Below are 18,859 nucleotides of genomic sequence, written 5' to 3'. Positions count from 1 at the left end.
TGAAATTTTACTAAGTAGGGTATATATTCTGTTAGAATAAGAGGAAATGTTTAGAATTGGTGTAGAAATGACTTAGAAAACAGATGTCAACCTGTGAAAATCGACAATTTTTTTAGTCCTAAGTTAGTTTGTCACGTGGGGTACCGCAAGGCTCTGTGCTCGGGCCGCTCTTATTCGTTGTTGTCTTACTGTGTTGTTCCAGCCTCAGAACATCCATTCCGGTACACATCGTTGTGGAAACTGGCCCGGAGGTGATGCCAATTTTTCTTTTTCGCATAACATCATCAAGCTTTCTACCAGACCTCAGGCTATACCATCTTGAATCTCAGAGATAAGTGAATATTTTTGTGTGCGACCCTCAGAGTTAATGGACAGTCATCCATATTCAGCTAATGAAGTAATAAACTCTGTTGTTGTCTCCCTCAGAATATCGCTGCTCAGCCATGATTATGGAGGTATATATAGTCTGTTTAACCAAATTTTTGCAATATATATACGCTACTTCCGGTTTTGCTTAATAACTTCTAGTTTTCTGACACAGAAAGTTCCATATGAGAGGTGCATATCTTTCCCTGTGCGTGCTACAGTGATTGCTATATGTGTGTGGTTTTCAGAGCTTGCTCAATGCTGCTTCTTTTTCTTTTTCTTTCTTGTTTACTAGACGTTTCTGAAGATCAGGAGTAGAGATCACAAAACGAAAAACTTGGTGTCAGTAACATGTCTTGAGGAGCTAATCATAGTTGCTGTGGGTCATGGAATTTGTCAGGAAGGCAACATACAGGTATGCCACTTTTGTTATAACGTTTATAACGCTCGTATGAGCTTCAATTGCATTGTTGTTCTAAAAATATTTGTAACACCAGTTATTTGTTTCTAGGTGTAATTTAATGGATGAGTTATCACTTCGCTCTATGGTTGCTGGTGCTGAGAAATGCCTCGACGACATTTTCGTTGTTAAAAATGGACTATGGAAACAAGGTATAGTGCATACATCTACGGATGCCACTTTGCCCTCTTGCTTGGGGCTTTAAGTGCCATTTTTTGTTTTGCTTTCCTGTTTAGATCAGTCAACATGTGTGAGTGCACCTTCACCAATCCCACAAATGCCTCTACTCTCACGAATTTATTACCCTTGGGAGAGCCTAATGAAGACAGTACTTGATGCATTGGAAGCAGACAATGTTCTGCTTCCCTCTCAACGACAGGAAGTGGCAAACATGGCAGCGTCATGGCCCTGCATATCCATTGAAGGTGGGAGGCACTCCTGAATTTATTCACAGGTATATTTCAGGCCCGCTTTCACTGACTCGTCCACCCCCCACCCCCGCCCCCTCTTCCCCTGGCCAACACTGTCAGCTCCAACTCTGGTTCTTCTACGAGGCGACCCAAGCGCGTATCTTGGAGCGACCCCGTCGCTTCTGGGGGGAGGGCTACTGTGGCGAGGAGGAAGAAGCCCGGTGCTCCACCACCGCGTGAATAAAGGTCCGAGCTCAGTGCTCGAAGTGTTTGCGCCTCAACCGCCTCACGTCTCGTCTGTCCATAAGTTAAAATACACGGGCTTACTGTGTCCTGCTCAGGTAAAACTTCGAAGGGAAAGTCCTACCCTCTCCTCCTCCTCCCTCTTCCTCTCGTTTTCGGCACTCCACATAACCATGTATGGTTTATTAATTATTATGTGTTACTATTGTTTCAATACTACATTAACACAATTTTTGTTAGCAAGCTTACATGTGCAGATAGTATTGCGTTTTCCCATATAACGCCCGTAAGGACCTTGGGATATAACAATTAATAAATAAGGGAGGGGCTTATCCGCAGCAGATTCACCCATATCACAATGGAAAGACAAAAAGGCATCCATGCCCCAGAAGCCTACAATATTTCGATTCGATTTCGACGTGAACGAGGAAAGAGTAATTCCTCATAAACAATTAAACAATGCAAACTACACAGCTCAGTTCAAGTGTCCCATCAACAGTGGTATGTTTTCCGAACGGTCCAGAACAAAATAGAAAAGGCTGTTCTCTGCGTGGAATTGGTGGGGTAGCGTTTCTTTGCTCTTTAACTGAAGCAGCGTCTGTGGATCAGTCGTCGGTACGCCTCCAACCACTTCGAGCGATGCGGCATTTACCATATTGGACAGATGAACGCGTCCGTGCTTGCTCACTGTCGCCAGATTGGTACGGAAGCGATCCGACAGGAATCTATGTCCAGTCAAAGAGGACTTATAGCTGTAGGTGGCGATCACCTGAAAGGAGTTCCAGTCAGTTCGACAGACAACCAGACATATGTTGTCTCCAGCTCACTAAAGTAAGTGTTTTATCACGACATGCGAACCAACTTACATACAGTCACCAGGGCGTTACAAAATAAGTTCAAACGTTTACGTTCTAGTAGTCTGCGTATAATAAATATATATATTAAAGGGACTATGAAACGATTTTTTCTTCGTTTCGTTCGAAAGAGGACATTTTTCTGAGTCTAGAACCGAAATTTTACCTTCGTCGCGCGAGCGGATTTCTCGGGAGGGAATGTAAACGGAGCGGCGAAGGGAGGACAGCTGGCGCCGCACCATGGCGAGCTGCCGAGCGGAGACACAGCGGGCAACTTGACGCGGCCACGGCCGGCTCAGCAACACGTCATCGTGACGTGTTGCCGAGCCGAGGAATCCCGCCAGGAGCATGCGCCGTACGATCCTGCGTATGCGTTCATCGGGAGTGGAAATCTCCATGACGGCAGCTTTCGCGCGATCGTCGCATCCTGTGGTTTTCGTCGACGTGCCGAGACGATGTTGGATAGTTGGTTGCCCCAATTTACGTCAATATTCGCCTGGTATCCAATGTTTCATGCTTATCAGTGACGAGACGGACAGCTTTTGACGCCACAAAGCAATCGGACTGCCGGAATGGAAAGACGATGCGGTGCCATCGACTATAGCTGCTCGTGTTTGTAGCGGACATTTGCATGATCGAATTTACGAAGCGTACGCTGAACCTCTTCAACGTACTGGATAACGAGCTTAGTGTCGTCTGAATCAAGGTGTAGCACCATCACAATACCTGTCCACACCTGGGAAAGAACATCCACCTAAACGGCGCAAAGGTGTGAGTATTTTTCGTTATTGGAGCTGACAAACGTCTCCCAGTCCGTGTGGTTCAAATACTGTCATAGATTTCAGGATTGTGTAAATGGGTTAATTCTCATCTGCGTGATTCTGAACCTTGCCGCCGCTTACGGCACAGAGAGAGTAAAAAAAAAAGAAAGTAGAAGTTACCGAATCTAGTCCCTAAACTGAGGTGGTGCACTGTTGATAGAAGAACACTCCGTTTAGCATGATCATAGAAACCATATTTCAACAGAATATTTATGTGATATGTTGAACATACGTATCCGTTCTTTTCTCTTCACTGACCTGTTTTCATGTTCACAAGTGACTTCCTCAGCGGAGCCTGAAACCACTTAGATGAGACAGCATGATCATTGTAACCCACTATACAGAGCAGACAAATGCTGTGCACCCTCTTTCCAGATTCCTCTTTAATGCAGTGTCTTATCTACCATTCGGGCTCTGTATATTGTTCACAAGTTTTCTTTTCACCTTTTTTGTTATTTGATCTACAGTTTGCTTTATCATATGCACAAATGTGATATTGAGGGGGACATCTTCTTGTTTACACTTCTTATCTTATAATCATTGCTCAGTTAGATTACATCATTTGCATTCACCGGAACTGCAGTTGTGTACTGTGTTATTTCCTTTTCTCAAATCAGGGCGGCCCATGTGCATGGCAGCTGAAGTCTTTCACCAGGGTAACATGCCAGGACAACTCCAGCAAGTGCTTTGCAGGTCACCTCTAAATTAAAGGAACCTACCTTTGATACACTATGTCCTCATGAGAATTTGTTCCTGCTACACCTCTCCGCACTTTGTTTCACATTACCAAAAAATAACCCTACCAACCATTATCATACCAGTGGTGTACTGCTGTGTTCAACGAGCTCAACTTGCTCTGGGCATCCTGCAAGGCCGTGCAGCTACTTCAGCCCTTATTTGCTGGTAACACTGGTGCCAATACAGATGTTAGATGAGCTGTGTGACAGTGTAAAATAGAACATATCCTGTGTTCCATTAAAAATAAAAATATGCATGTATAGCATATAATGTGTATGTGTAGATGTTAGGTCTTAGTTATTGTACTATTTAAACTAACTGTCGACATTTCAGCTGTTTGACCCTGATGTCCTCGTCCTTGACGCACATACAAGTGCGCCCACACCTTCGGAGGAGCCTGCATAGCGAGGACTCCGTCCCGGTGGCAAATGGAACAGTTCTTTCACAAAGAAAGCAGATTTCCGCCAGAAGACCAACAAGCAGTTAACTTGAAATAGTACCAATTACTTGTCGTTTTTCTAATTGCAAAATACAGGGCACGCTACGTCAGTACTGGGGTTTTTTGCTTTTTTCCAGTTACACAACTGGTGACTTCAAGCTTACGTAACACAATAATAAAAGGGAGCAACAAAGCTGGCGAACTGCTGTCGTGAGATTGTGTCCCCGAGTCTTAGGGTTATGGATGTATTATACAGTATTGGAAACCTGGTTGAACAATAAATTTGTTAAACGACAAACACTTATCAGAAGTCAATACGATGTCAGAATACTCTTACAGAATACATACGCTACAGCTGAGTTTTTGTAGGCATGGTGGTTGGCAACGCTAAATGTTCAGATTTACGACGTGTTCAACATTGAATACAGAATACATGACGTGCTCATAAATAATTCTTGCATGAAACATAATCTGCCACCTGTAGAACAATAAATGCGGATTAAATCAAAATCGCCTAAAGGCGCGAAGCTCCTTTGAATAATAACAGTAATGATGTAAATGTAATGAGTTGAAACAAAGTAAAACAAAACATTAGCCCATTAGGTCACCCAGTCTTTTACGGTGATTCGTGCAAACAAATCGAGCAACAAAGGGAGCATCTTCCAAATATCACAGTCTCACTTCACAACGCACTTCCTTTGTTGTCAGATTGCTAACATGTAAACATAACTGCAACTGACGTAAATATAACTGCAACGCCAAGCAACCACCAGGCACTTTCCATTGGTGACGGCGGTACAACCAATACATGTTGCGGTGAATCGCTAGAGGCCCACGTAACTCGTCAGCAAAACTCTCAAAGCCACGGAGGTGCGTGAGTTCCTTGTTGTGAACGGCCGCAGATCAGACGACGAATACATTCGATGAACAAAGTACAGATCACATGTCATACTTGCCAGTTCAACTGTAGCAAACGATTCACATGCAAAAAGCTGTTCATTATAGCGTGTTATCCGAACGCCTCCAACCACGAAAACGTAATGCTTCAACTTCAACCCTCAGACGCGACCAGAGACCTTGTGACCTTGTATGTGCGATTGGACGGCGGCAGTGTCGGCAGCCACAGCGCGAGCTCGCGGCATTACTTGCCATTGTGCAACACCGGTGACGTAACGGGGAACCGAAGTGCGGTCCGTACAGTTACACTATCGACAGGGAAATATGCGCGGGAGAGGAGGAACGCGGAAGAGACATTTCCAGCGCGCGCTCCTCGCAGAGTGGAGCGATTTCGTCCGGAAAAATTTGTGGCATATTAGTTTCTCTGCGGGAAGAACAGTTTCCAGCGAAAAAAAGAATGGGGGTTCGGGAAATTTCATAGTCCCTTTAAATTAATATAATATTATATATATACAGGGTGTCCACGCTAAGTGTGAACAGATTTTTTTAAAAATATATATAACACTTTTTCCAAGATGAAATCAATTGCAATATAGCATATGCTAAAGGGCACTCCCTAGCAGGGCATTAGCAAAGTCCAAAGGCAATGTCTTAATTAATTAACTTTTTAATTATAAAAGCTACAAAGCTGTCCCAATGAGAACATCTGTTCCTCTCGGTCACCTGATATCGTAGCCGTTTTCAGAACAAAAATCCGCTCGATAGATCGCCCGCAAAAAATTCGTGAAGGAACGCCATTTTTTTCTTTATTTTGTTCATTGCGCTTCTTAGAAGACGCGTATTTCCTTCATCCCCAACGGGAGAGGGGGAATGAGCACAGTGCCGCCTCATGCGTCGAAGATGAGCTTTAACTTGCGGAAACAAAACAAAAACAAATGTATCGGGTGACTCTATCGGAACTGGCCTTATCTTGGGTTACATTTTCTGTTTCCTTTTAATCTTTTTCCAGGACGCCAGAGGCGATAGTGTGCTCTTTCTCCCTCTCACATTGGGGGTGAAAGAAAGACGCGTCTTCTAAGAAGCGCAATGAACAAAATAAAGAAAAAAATGGCGTTCCTTCACGAATTTTTTGCGGGCGATCTATCGGATTTTTGTTCTGAAAACGGCTACGATATCAGGTGACCGAAAGGAACAAATGTTCTCATTGGGACAACTTTGTAGCTTTTATAATTAAAAAAGTTAATTAATGAAAGTTAATTAAGACGTTGCCTTTGGAGTTTGCTAATGCCCTGCTAGGGAGTGCCCTTTAGCATATGTTATATTGCAATTGATTTCATCTTGGAAAAAGTGTTATATATATTTTAAAAAACTCTGTTCACACTTAGCGTGGACACCCTGTATATATATATATATAAATAAATATATTATATATATATATATATATATATATATAAATAATATATTAATATTAAATTAAATAGTATATTAAACGTGGCACTCGGTCGTAATTGTGCTGAAGTTTTCCCCACAAAAGTACGACATGGCCACGCTTTACAATGTTGGATATCTTACCTTGAAACGCGGTATAGTGAGATCAACAGGAGTGTCTTTCAACTGCCCCTGGAGCTCCCATAGCAGCTGAGGCTGGTTGGCGAAGGCGCCCCTCAGACCACTCACATTTGATCTTCCTAGCGGCAACAGCAGGAGCAGGCTAACATTTCCTGAGGGTACCTGCAGCATCTTCAGCCCACGTTCCGGAAACTCGCCGAAGCCATAATGTCCGCTTGTCCGTATGATCGACCCTTCAGTCTGTGCGGTGTCCATGGTTACCACGAGAGTGAGCACGGCGGCAGCTAGGAAACGATCTTCCATTTGAACATCTTCTACCAACTTCACGATCACCTGCGATATTACATTCACATTGACGAGATCGAAAGATCAGCATGTCCAGGGGTTTGCGCAGGATTTTTATCTGAAGGGGTGTTGGAACCCCGTAGGGGTGTGTGACTCTGCTGGCTTTTTGGCAGGTATTCGAGAGGTCGTAGGGACTTTTGAGAGGTGTAATGGGTTTGTGGGGGTGCTGCAAAGAAGCTAGCCCTGCTAGACCTGCCAAACGAAGACGGTTGCAGAGCCCTGCGGTTCAGGGCGGATCATCAGGAAGCCTGGTGCATAGGTTTTCTTCAAAAGGGTCTCTCCCTTTTGAACCTGACCCTCGTTACCAATGGAAATGAAATAAAGGCATATACAGGGTGTTTCACGAAAGTTCCCCGGCTGACTAATTCGTGAACAGGTGGCGCCGTCGAAGAAATTTCTTTTTGGTAAAGCTTTGGATATGAACTGAGTAGTGAGCGGCTCATTTGCATACGCTCACTAATTAAATAAACATCCTAACTCTTAAATTTTAGTTCGTACGCTTACGGAACCTCTGTTCTACGCATCGGGGCATTCAGCGAAAAATATTGCAAGAAAAAAAACTCGTCGACACTTAGTGATTTTTGCGAGTAATTAATTGGTTTCGGTTTACACATTTCTTGCGCGGAGCAGTGCACCAATGCGCTCTTTGGATCAGCTATCCGGCATTCAATTTTGTGTTCATCCGCCTGGTTGACACACGGGGGTGACGGAATATAACGAATTTCCCCCCCCAGGTATCGCCCCAGGAGGGCATTTGAGGTTTTTGTCATAAATATAAATAATATTATTGTCGCAGCAGTACGGGTTTGTAACAACTCAGGACACATGTTCTGTTTCATTAATTCCTCCTCAGAGATGCCCGCTTTATAGCCGTGTAGAACTATAATATGCCGATATTTCACATTTCATGAATTTCCGATATTTTATTTCCGATGATCATATTTGCTTCTCGTTTTTCCAAGAAGAAACATTCAATACTTTGGAGGAGCGATACGCAATCGTGCGCATGTGAAAAACGAGAATTCAAAAGGTTTCGTTTCCAATGGAACTGTGTTCAACTTTCAAATTGTGAATGACCAAGCTATCGATAGTTCGCAGGAGCGAAATGTGAATTCATACGGTTTTGCTTTCAGAAGATATATGTTCAACTTTCACGCGAGGGAGCGAACTATCGATGGTTTGTAAGAGCGAAACGCGGGCTCAGAAGGTTCCGTTTTCAAAACAAATATCTTAAACTATTGGTAGTTTGCAGGAGCGAAGCCCGAACTCAGAAGGTGTGCTGGGTCAGCTCAAGCGACGTGAAGCTTGGTGAAGCTTTAACGCCCATCACTATTTCAGATGCTCAGATGCCACACCGTGGTCGCAAACATACTACGCCGGCGCAATCAGTTGACGAACAAGGAACTTGTCCAGTTCAAGTGTAAGCATGCGAAAGTGTAGCGAGACAACGACGTGTGAGGGAGACTTCGGAGCAACGAGGAGGACGTTTATGTTCAATGCGAGAACCAGCCTCGGTGGATCAGTTGCTAACGTGTACGCCTACTCATCCAAAGGTTGCGGGTTACAACTTGGCCGAGGACGCCAGCAATTTGCTCACAGGATACAGGTGTGCAGCGCGCTGAAGTTTCGGCGCACGTCACAGGACCATCAGGTGGGCAAAATCCATCCGCAAACTGACTGTATCGTTATCATAGATCTGATGATCTGGTATCATAGATCATCATCTGGTATCATCTGGTATCATAGATCACTGATGATCATAGTTGTCTCGCGACGAAAAACCTCGCATTAGCAGTAAATGCGAGAAGCCAAGCGGGCCTGCCAGACGAAGTTAAGCGAGATGATGTGGGCGAAAAATAAATAAATAAATAAAAATATATCGCGGCAGAAATGGCATCCCATAATATCATTGAAATGCAATAGCATTTATGAGCAAATCGCGGAAACTGAAGCAGCAGACGTACTTGACCATCAATAGTTGACGACAGTTTGGAATTGGACTAAGGTGGAGTATACTGGCAGCGCACCAGACACATGTACACAGAAGAACCAGACGAGCACTTCGCTGTGTTCGAAGCTTTCGTCTGATTCCCACCCCCGGTGTTCGGTGTTTGCCGTCTCAAACGGTGGCAACCCTATTGCAAGTTGGGGCAAGTTGTGGGTGCGGATGGAGTAGAGCTACCGTGGCCCAACTACGACAAATTCTATCGCAACTGTTTAGGTTAACGCGAACAATAACGTGGTAACCAGCAAGCTTTGTGAAACGAAAAAGAACAAGCAAGTGAGAGCAGGCGTGCGGAGCATCTCAAACCTAGCGGTGAGTTGAGTTGGTCATGGTGCGTCTTACTGACGTTACTGAGAATTCAGCTGCATCTGATGAGGTGCTTAGGCATAGGCAGTGCACGCGCTTCTGTCGCCAACAACTGGTGTCGTTTTCGGTGCTATCGGTATGGCGCTGTTTGCAATGCATCGCCGAAGTTGACTGCGTTTGTTGATGTATTTCTTAAGTGCTCGCTCGGCGACTTTTCAAACAGATCTTGCAAAATTTTGCAGAGGGTTCATGCTGGAGCGATCTCCACAAAACAAAGGGACGCAGATTCCAGAAAGCGGAAGGGCCATGGTACCGCCGGCTTCTCGTCTCCAGCCAGGCAGACACTACTTTGAGAAGTTCCGCGGGCATGGGAAGTCCCCGCATTCACAGGGTATGAACGGAAGCTGTTGTCCTTATTCCTTCATAGAAAGGTGAAACTGACGATCACTTCTACAGAAGCTGTAAACAAGCTCATAAGAGGAATGATTGTTGAGGGCAGTCTGCCGTTCTCGATCGTGGAGCAGTCGAACTTTCAACGCCTTGTTAGCATAGGATTTCCTGACAAGCATTCAAAGCCGCCACACTCTTGTGCATTACCTATAGATGCCGAAACAGAACAGCTCAAGGAAGATCTCAAAGCAAACTTGCAAAACCTGGGCTACACGTCATCCGCTGCTGACTGTTCGTTTGTACAGCGAAGGTAATGACAATTTTCACCTTTTGCTCTCTTCTCTCTGATAGTTTCCATCATAGAGCTCATTCTGTAGAATTCATGAAATATACCTGTTCTCGTAATTTAAGGTCATATACTCGCGTGGTAACGATTGCTTCGTCCACCCAATACGTCCCCTACCACCACCACGCCCCTGAACAGTAGACACTAATGACGGAGATAATAGGATACTTGTGCTCGAGGTCTTAGCCAGTATCGGCTTTGTGTAGACCCGTTGTCCGGAACTCGTCCGTGTGGGGCCGATGGTGAAGGTTCCTCGACAGGTTCGTCGGTCCAGGCCTTAGGTAAAACGTCTCCGCTCCGTCAGCACAACTACGTAGCCTGTGGATGATTCTTAATACGCAGGCGGATACCACGAAGGGGCCCTCCCATCTGTGAGCAAGGGAAGCTGCGAAACCTCGTGCTGCGTCGCTGAGTGGATGTATCCGTTTGAGGACGAGGTCACACATGCTGAACAACAGGTTCCTCCGGCAGCGGTTGTACTGCTGCGCCTGGGCTCGTCGGGCTACATCGAGGTTCTCCGAGCTGTCCTAATCCCAAGCAGCACACAATATTGGGCCCATATTGGCTGGTCATTGGCAATACGGGTCCAATATGGGGCACGTTTCGCCAAGATGTCCCCTCATATTGGCTGAAACTGGGCAATATGGGCCCTATATTTCCCAGTTTGAGCCAATTATGGGAAAATCCCCATACACACCATATTGTACACCCCGTATTGACTGAAAATACAGAAAATGGTACGTACCCGTGTTGCACAAATGCCCAAGCAGCACGGCAAGATTGGACGTTGAAGCGTGTGAAATGCTCAATTCATCCAACAACTTCCCGCAGATGATACACATTGGTCGAAACCGTCAACATACGTGGCAATCCCATTGTAACGTTCACTAGAACTCAACAACTCAACTTTCCACGTTCTAGAAGCAGTCGTCATCTTGCTTCGCGATACCAATGTCAATCGGTCGAGCCGACTGAGACCGAGCGGGTCGTTTGAGCGAAATCATGCGTTCTACCACTAATGCGCATGCGCGACAGTCAGATCGGACGTTTCATACGGGCTAAAATGTCGCTGGTTCCTGTAATGATAACGGAATTGCTGCAGGTCAAGTAAAAAACGCAATGTTTGATAGGAGGGTGATTCCATCTCAGCTCAGGCAGGGTGGTCCGGACACCAGCACCGATTTCCCTTGAAAAAAATATTTATACCGCAACACGCATACACACAGGAGCAACAAATATTTTGGCTCTATGTGTTGTGGTCCGCCCGAAAAAAAATTACCAAAGATATTGACTCGGCGACGGAGCTTTTTGACGGAGCGACTTTGACATTTTATTCCTCGCCATCGGAAAGTTCCAAACTATAGATGTTTTTTGCACAATATGTCAGGTACAACGACTTTCAGCGTGTGCAAACAACACCGGTCAATTCTATTTTGATCTTTAATTAAAAATCGCCAAAGTTGCAACAAAATTCACATTTTTCATATTTTGTCTTTACGCTGTACTCCTGCTCTATACGCCATCGAGATATATGAGGTACCGCTGTGTAGGTCGAAGCGTGCTCTTTAAATTGATGTCAAATTTACATGTTTGTACCTTGCCCACTTTCGTCAAGGCAGTGTAGAGTACAGCTATGTTTTCAAAAATGCGGTTTTTTGGACTCTCGTTTCTCAAAAACTCCACCTCCGATTTCCTTAATATTTTGTAGTTATATAGGCCAGGCTATGGCCTACATGTGTTCACAAAATGGAAGGTTCCCTCGCAGCACAAGTCGGGATAGCCCGCAACAAACGTGGAGTGCGGAGCGTGGATGCGTGGAGCGGAGAACGTGGATGTACACCGCGACCGGGAGAACCACGCCAGAGAGTTAACAGGATTATTGGCGTCTGCTACTGCCGACGTCTCCAGCTTTGAATGACAGAGCTCAGGATGCGGACCTACCGCAAATCCCATCATAGCAATATATTTTGAGTCTTTCTGACTCGTCTTTCCCACAGTCTGATCTCAATGCGAAGTCCCACAAGGGTCTGTGTTGGGACCGCTGCTCTTTTCACTGTTTATTAATGATATTGCTAAGGATGTTCCAGCGGAGATAAGGCTTTACGCAGATGACTGCGTCATCTATAAAGAGGTGACTTCACATAGTGACCAATTATTACTCCAAGAGTCTTTAGATGGAATCACTGCGTGGGGCAACAAGTGGGGCATGCTCATTAACTTCGGAAAATGTGCCAAAATGGCATTTACACACCGCTATTCTCCGCTCCTGTTTGACTATAAAATTGACCATTCGGTTATAGCATCGGTCGACAGTTACAAATACCTGGGTGTTATCCGTAACCCCAAATTGTCCTGGTCACCACATTGTCACCACAATTGTCCTGGCGCTGAAGAAGGTTGGCTACTTGAGGAGGACATAAAAATTTGCCACACCTGAAATTAGGTTACTTGAATACAAAACGCTAATACGCCCGATCCTGGAATATGCATGCGAAGTGTGGGACCCATACAATAAGTCTGATATTGCTAAACTTGACTCGGTCCAAAATAAGGCAGTACGTTTTATATTATCCCGTTACGATCCATGGTTTTCACCAAGTGCAGCACTTCGTGATCTTGATATTACTCCACTAAAGGTTCGACGGCGTGCTCTTCGCCTTAGAACATTTCATTCTATTATTAATGGTAAAGTAAGAATTCCTTTTAGCAAATACAGTCGACCCGCGTTTATCCGGACGGCTCCGTTTCCTGTGAAAATGTCCGGATAGCGGAGGAACCGGATAAGTGAAACACGAGAATCCAGAGTGATCCTAAAAGAACATCTTTATTGACCATTACACAACTATCCATTGTCATCTGTTTCATTCTAATACACGCATCCAGTTCTTGCAAACCTTTGCTAAAGGCATTAACTTGCGAAATATTGATCTGTTGCTCGAAATACTAGCGCTGTTCTCAGTGCCACCCACGCATTTTCTACCGTCACAGCTGGTGCATCCCCGCTTTCATCATCAGATTCTTCTTGAACACTATCGGAAGCGACGACACTGACGATGTCGTCATCTGTGATTGCAGCGCAGGGGTCCTCGTTGCAGACTTTTTGTGCAACGTGCAAAGTCGGAAAGGGAGAAAATTCTTCCTTGCAACACCCTCTTTGTGTCAGTAAAGAGGAGCCCACAACCAGGGTTCTCGATCTCGCTTCACTAGGTGTGGGCCAAGTGGACAATGACCGGACAAGGTCCTGGACAATGACCGGACAAGGTCCTGGACAATGACCGGACAACTGAAGCCGATTGTTGGGTATTAGTCACTTCTGTTCCCTGGAATTCCCGTCCGAGTCCGGAAGCTGAAGTCTGGATAAACGAGGGTGAAATACATGGGGAGAAATCCGTCCCCATGCTTTTTTGTCCGGATAGCGCAGGATCCGGATAAATTAAGTCCGGATAAACGCGGGTCGACTGCATTTATCATACGCTGGAACATCCTCACTCAGAAGCTCTCATCAGCTAAATATTGTCCCCATTTGTACCCGTGTTGACGTTTTTAAGTATAGCTTTTTTCCTTGTTGCGTTGAAGACTGGAACGCTCTGGATGGTTCTGTCCGCCAATTCTCCTGTGAATGCTTCTTTGATGCACTCCTGCAATAACCCCTTAAAGGGGTTGCAGTATGTTTAAAAAAATAAAATAAAAAGCCGTTCACGTGAAGTTCAGCGACGTTCTAAGTCGATGGCTTGTGTTTTCGATATGAACTCCAAGTACAGTATGAATCGCGTGTAACTGTGCTGACTTTGCGGTGCTATGATATCCATCTTAAGCAAAAAAATCAAAAGAACGACGCGTTTGTTATTAGAAACAAGTTCCCTAGAAACATACCGGGTCTCAAGGAAGGAAGAATGGAAGACAGCGCCAACCGCTGTTGGAATCCAGTCTTTCAACATGTGGACGAAAAACGTGGAAGGAGATGGATGCGTCACTGTCAAGGTGTCCAGAGTTTCCAAGGAACAAGAAGAAGACCTTCTGAAAAGAAACATTAACGGCGGCGTCCAGCCAGGTTATACCTTACAAGCTTCTTGATCTGTATTATCGTTTTTCTGAATTTTTTTTATAAATAAACCATTTCTTGACGACTGGATGCTTAAAAAGTGTACAGTTCTGTTTTATTGCACGTGATTATTACATTTTGATGGTATCACGGTTCAAGGCATCATTCTGCCCGGCATTCCCAACTTGTTTCTGATAACAAAAGCGTAGTTCTTTCGATTTTTTTTTGGCTTGAGATGGCTGCCGCAGCACAGTCAGCACAGTACACGCAATCCATACTGTACTTGGAATTCATGTCGGAAACACAAGCCACCGACTCAGAACGTCGCTGAACTTCACGTGAACGGCATTGAGATTCGACTGTGAAAAGAACGAGTCAGAAAGACTCAAAATATATTGCTAGGATGGGATTTGCGGTAGGTCTGCATCCTGAGATCTGTCATTCAAAGCCGGAGACGTCGGCAGTAGCAGACGCCAACAATCCTGTTAACTCTCTGGCGTACACTCTTAAAAATGAACTTCACCGCATAGCATGCTCCTAGCCAACCATCATCTCGAATGATATCGTTATCGTCCCTGATTTGTTGAAAACGGGAGGCGTACGCCTTTTTTGTGACACTTATGCGGTTCATAATTGTCACAACCCTGCTGGAAATAGTCGGCATGATCTCATTGACTTCTCCCCGCAATTTTAATGAGATTCAATGAGAAATCAGACTGCGAATTCGTTCAACGTGTAAAAGCCGACTATTTCTCATTGACTGAAGTCGAAGTTAAGCAGAGAAGCTGCCTTCGCGAAACCGGGCTCTTCCGTGTTGTGTGGCGAAGACCACGTCACGAAGCAAGGAACCAATTGAACGAAATGGTTTAAAGGTCAGCTACGCCGATTTCCCGATGTGTTGAAACGGTTGTGATATTCAGAACGAGCACATCCAACTGCCCCCGAAACGCACCTTCGTTTCTCAATTTTGTCTTCCTATTACGAAAATTAATTCATCAAAGAAACCAAAACAAGCCATGGGCGCAGCCATTTTTGTGACGTAGATGGGATAAACCTGCTCCATCTACGTAGATAGAGAATCGTGCGTCTGATTGGATGAAAGCTGAGGCTTTCTCTGACTTCCCTGGCGTCTTCTCCCGTTTGCGAGGAAATCCAGTTATGGCCGCCGGCTACGATGAGCGTTTCGTCCGAGGTAATCCCGAGAACTATTGAACGATGGAAACAACAACGCGAACTCACCTCAACATCATTTTCGGCGTGAAATTGTGATTATGTGCTCGAGAACTTCGCAGTTCAACCGTTCAGCTGCCATTCACGTCAACCCGTTTGCTGCTTTTACTACAAGTGCAGGAATGGGAGCGATTGAGCAACAACGTGAGACTTGGTGATCGTTTGAGCATATACCTGCAGAGGACTGGTCTTCAAAGAAAGAAGGCCGTATTTCTGCCCATGCACATCGTGCGATTGCCAGGCTTGTTACACGAGATACATATATTGTGCAGCATCATAGCGCGACTGCAATGAACGACGTAGGAATGTATCGTGACCACTCGAACTGCATTCGTTGAACCATTCGTCGGTTATATGAAAGTGCTCATTAGAGTTGCCCCGCACAAAAAGTGTTGGATGTAGTTTTGTAGTGTGTTGTTTATCTCGTAGAGCGCATCGCGGCATGTAGGTCGAGAGCCCTTATACGTATTTTTTGCATGTTTACTTGAGTGTGCGCATTGTTCTATACCACACAGGCCATATTTCATTCATAATAGTTTCGCAAATAAACACGTACGGGTCGATCTCATATTGCTTTTGAGTTAGGCATAGTGTCTTCAGATCAGGGTATGTGTATCCTGTTTGCTGGGCCCAACAGATGTTATTAAGGGTAGTGCAACATTTCCCACTTCTTGAACCATGCTAACATTGCCAGAATAAGGAACATTACACTGTGCTGTGTATTCCACACTCAGTTGTCTCGCGACGTAAACCCCCAATTATTATATTGGGTACTCCACATGTTCAACCAGTCAGCACTTCCCATATCCTATTTTTTTTAAACATGTGCTTAAAATTGCACAACTGCCACTCAAGTAACTTTGCCACCAAATTAGTCAGTGACAAAAGGTATATGTACTTTATCACAAATTTAATAACCTTGGTGGAAATGGTTGATGGTGTCCTCTGCCTTGTATGCACTTCATAGCAAAATACACAATAGTCCAAATGTTTTCCTTGTCCACAAATGCCCTGTCAAAGCTGAAAGACTCTTATCAAAATGGGGAAGCGGGCTTGCTTGTCCAGAGAAACAAATATGAAACTGCAGTGCTCAACGTAAATAACTGCATGCTCAGCAACTAAGGCTGGTGATGCCGAAGACCTAATATTTCTAGGTTAAAAGGAACAAAGGAGAAAAGACCACTGCGCGTTAATGTTGTTTCAAAAGTATAACACCACAAAATTTGTGAGAGTCAGTTGGTGTATTTAGTTATGTTGGTCACCTCCTGCACCAATTTTTAATAAGATTCAAATGCGTTGCTACCAACCAGGACCTAAGCCTGACCTATGATCTAATAATAATAATAGTATCTATCTATGACCTATATGGACCTTCACCACTAGTTTGGTCTAGGTTTCACACGTGGCTTCTAGTGAAATTCGAAGCTGCTCTGTAGAGCTGACAGGAGACTTGCAGAGTAGAGAATTTTTTATTTATATTTTCCAAAGAACATGTAAAAAACAATGTGCTGTACCAACTGTATTCAAAGTATAAAGAAATACAAATATACTTTGTTTTAGCTATGTGCATATTAGCAGATTACAGGTGACCGATGACACACAATGGGCGTCAAGGGTGAGAACACAAGAATACTACCACTGCAGGCACTGTCCTGAAATTCTAAGTCACCATTTGTCAGAAAGCAATGACCACGCACAGCCTAAGGATCATATTGAGCTCCTTCCATTATTCTTTTTATTGACAGCATGTTGGCTGCCATCCAGTCCATGAAAGAAGTTGAAAGTTCCATGATGGCGAGACCTGAAGAGGAGATACAAGAAGGGACATAAACACGCTATGTTGAGACATTGTGTATGTCCCTTCCTATCCCTCGTCTCAGGGTTTTTCGCTATGGACCTTCATGATGTTTCCTTCGGCAAACTTTACATATTTTTATGTAGAATTGTGAAGGTACAGCCAGGCGCTGTTAGCAAATCACACAGTACTTTTCTTGAATCAAGAATCCATAGAAGGTACACAGTCATCTTCAGCATTGCACACATCTATGGGACATGTTAATCACTTTGGAATGTCACAGACATGTCATGGAGGCCGGCACATGATTAGTGGTGCTGAACAGACAACTATTTGTCATAGTTTAGGCATAAAAAGCAGTTTTGTCACCTGCATGTTGAGACAGATGTATCTCTACATACTTTGCCATGACACAAATATATGAAGCAACAAATGTACCCTACTTTATTATGGTTATTAGTCAACACTGCCAAGAATGTGGGAACACAGTCTTGTACCACCTACACTCTTCAAAATGACCTTCACACACGACACATTGTAGGTCAACGAGACTCCAGAATGATGTCCTCTCCCTCCCCATTAGCTGAAAACATTTTTCTACAACCTTGCATAAGGGGAAGTTAGTACAAGAAACGCACACATTCCTTTTTTGAGCAAATCAGTATTCAGAGCGTTACCATACTGTGGTAGGCCTGCAGTGCATTACGTGGTACAGCACACACTGTAAAAAATTTCACCGTAGAACATGTCCCCCATTCTAATGACAGTCTTCTCCAGTTTTTCAAACTGCCATTTCCCATAGTGCTTTATGGTATGACACAGTATTTCTAAATCTTTACTGTAGTTTACTGGTTGTAGCAGAAAAAAACACCACTGTTTCCGATCACAGGACGCAAGCCATAAGTGCTATACGGAAACAGTACATGCTGCTCTCTAGCAGTTGTTCGTGTTTGGACATGGTATGGTGCATGCAGGGTAAATTCCATGGTTAAAATATCCAAACGTGAACAACTGTTAGATTACATGATGTAGAATGCTCTATAGTACAGTAAAACCTCCAAAGTCGGACACCTCCCTACCTCGGACAACTCCCCATGATTTCATTGCACGGGCAGGCTCCCATTGAAACTACATGGGGACGAAATTCTCTATGTCGGACACCTCCCTATCTTGGAAGTAGGATAGGGTTTTCCCTGCAAAGTCGGACAAAACCCTGGCCAAATTACCTCAATAGTGACGCAAGTTGTAGGATAGGTAGGATAAAGGAACAACAAGCTTTAATGAGCAGCCGGAAGCCGGGCAACCGAGAGAATGAATCTTCGCGCGCTAAGCCGCGCGGCACCCACACTTCGTCACGTATCACTATCCCCCGTGGAGGTATTGATCATCCTGATCAATGATTGGACTGTGGTATGGCTTCATGCGCGACACGTGTACAACGTCTTCTTTTGAAGCCCTGTGAGTTCGGCGTTGCGCGCTGTCAGCCGTGCGGACGACATAGTTTACGGGCGAAGATTGGCGAAGCACTTCGTATGGCCAAAGTACCGTCGCATGAGTTTCTCGGAAAGCCCAACTTTACGGTCCGGTTTCCACACCCAGACGT

The 18,859-nt window shown here is 44.6% G+C and overlaps 1 protein-coding gene across 1 annotated transcript in view; it reads right to left on the bottom strand.

Annotated features, from left to right (window-relative positions):
* Positions 1 to 1,860: 1,860 nt before the first annotated feature.
* Positions 1,861 to 18,859, bottom strand: part of LOC135397982 (serpin H1-like) — a 70,822-nt gene continuing 53,823 nt past the window's right edge. The window contains exon 3 of the mRNA XM_064629447.1: positions 1,861 to 2,248. Within this exon, the coding sequence (XP_064485517.1) occupies positions 1,955 to 2,248 (294 nt within the window). The 3' untranslated portion in view covers positions 1,861 to 1,954. The remainder of the gene's footprint in view (positions 2,249 to 18,859) is intronic.

This window comes from Ornithodoros turicata, chromosome 6 (genome assembly GCF_037126465.1).
Source record: "Ornithodoros turicata isolate Travis chromosome 6, ASM3712646v1, whole genome shotgun sequence".
Taxonomy (NCBI): Eukaryota; Metazoa; Arthropoda; class Arachnida; order Ixodida; family Argasidae; genus Ornithodoros; species Ornithodoros turicata.
Note: the sequence above shows the minus strand (reverse complement) of the source record. Positions and strands in the feature narration are given on the sequence as shown.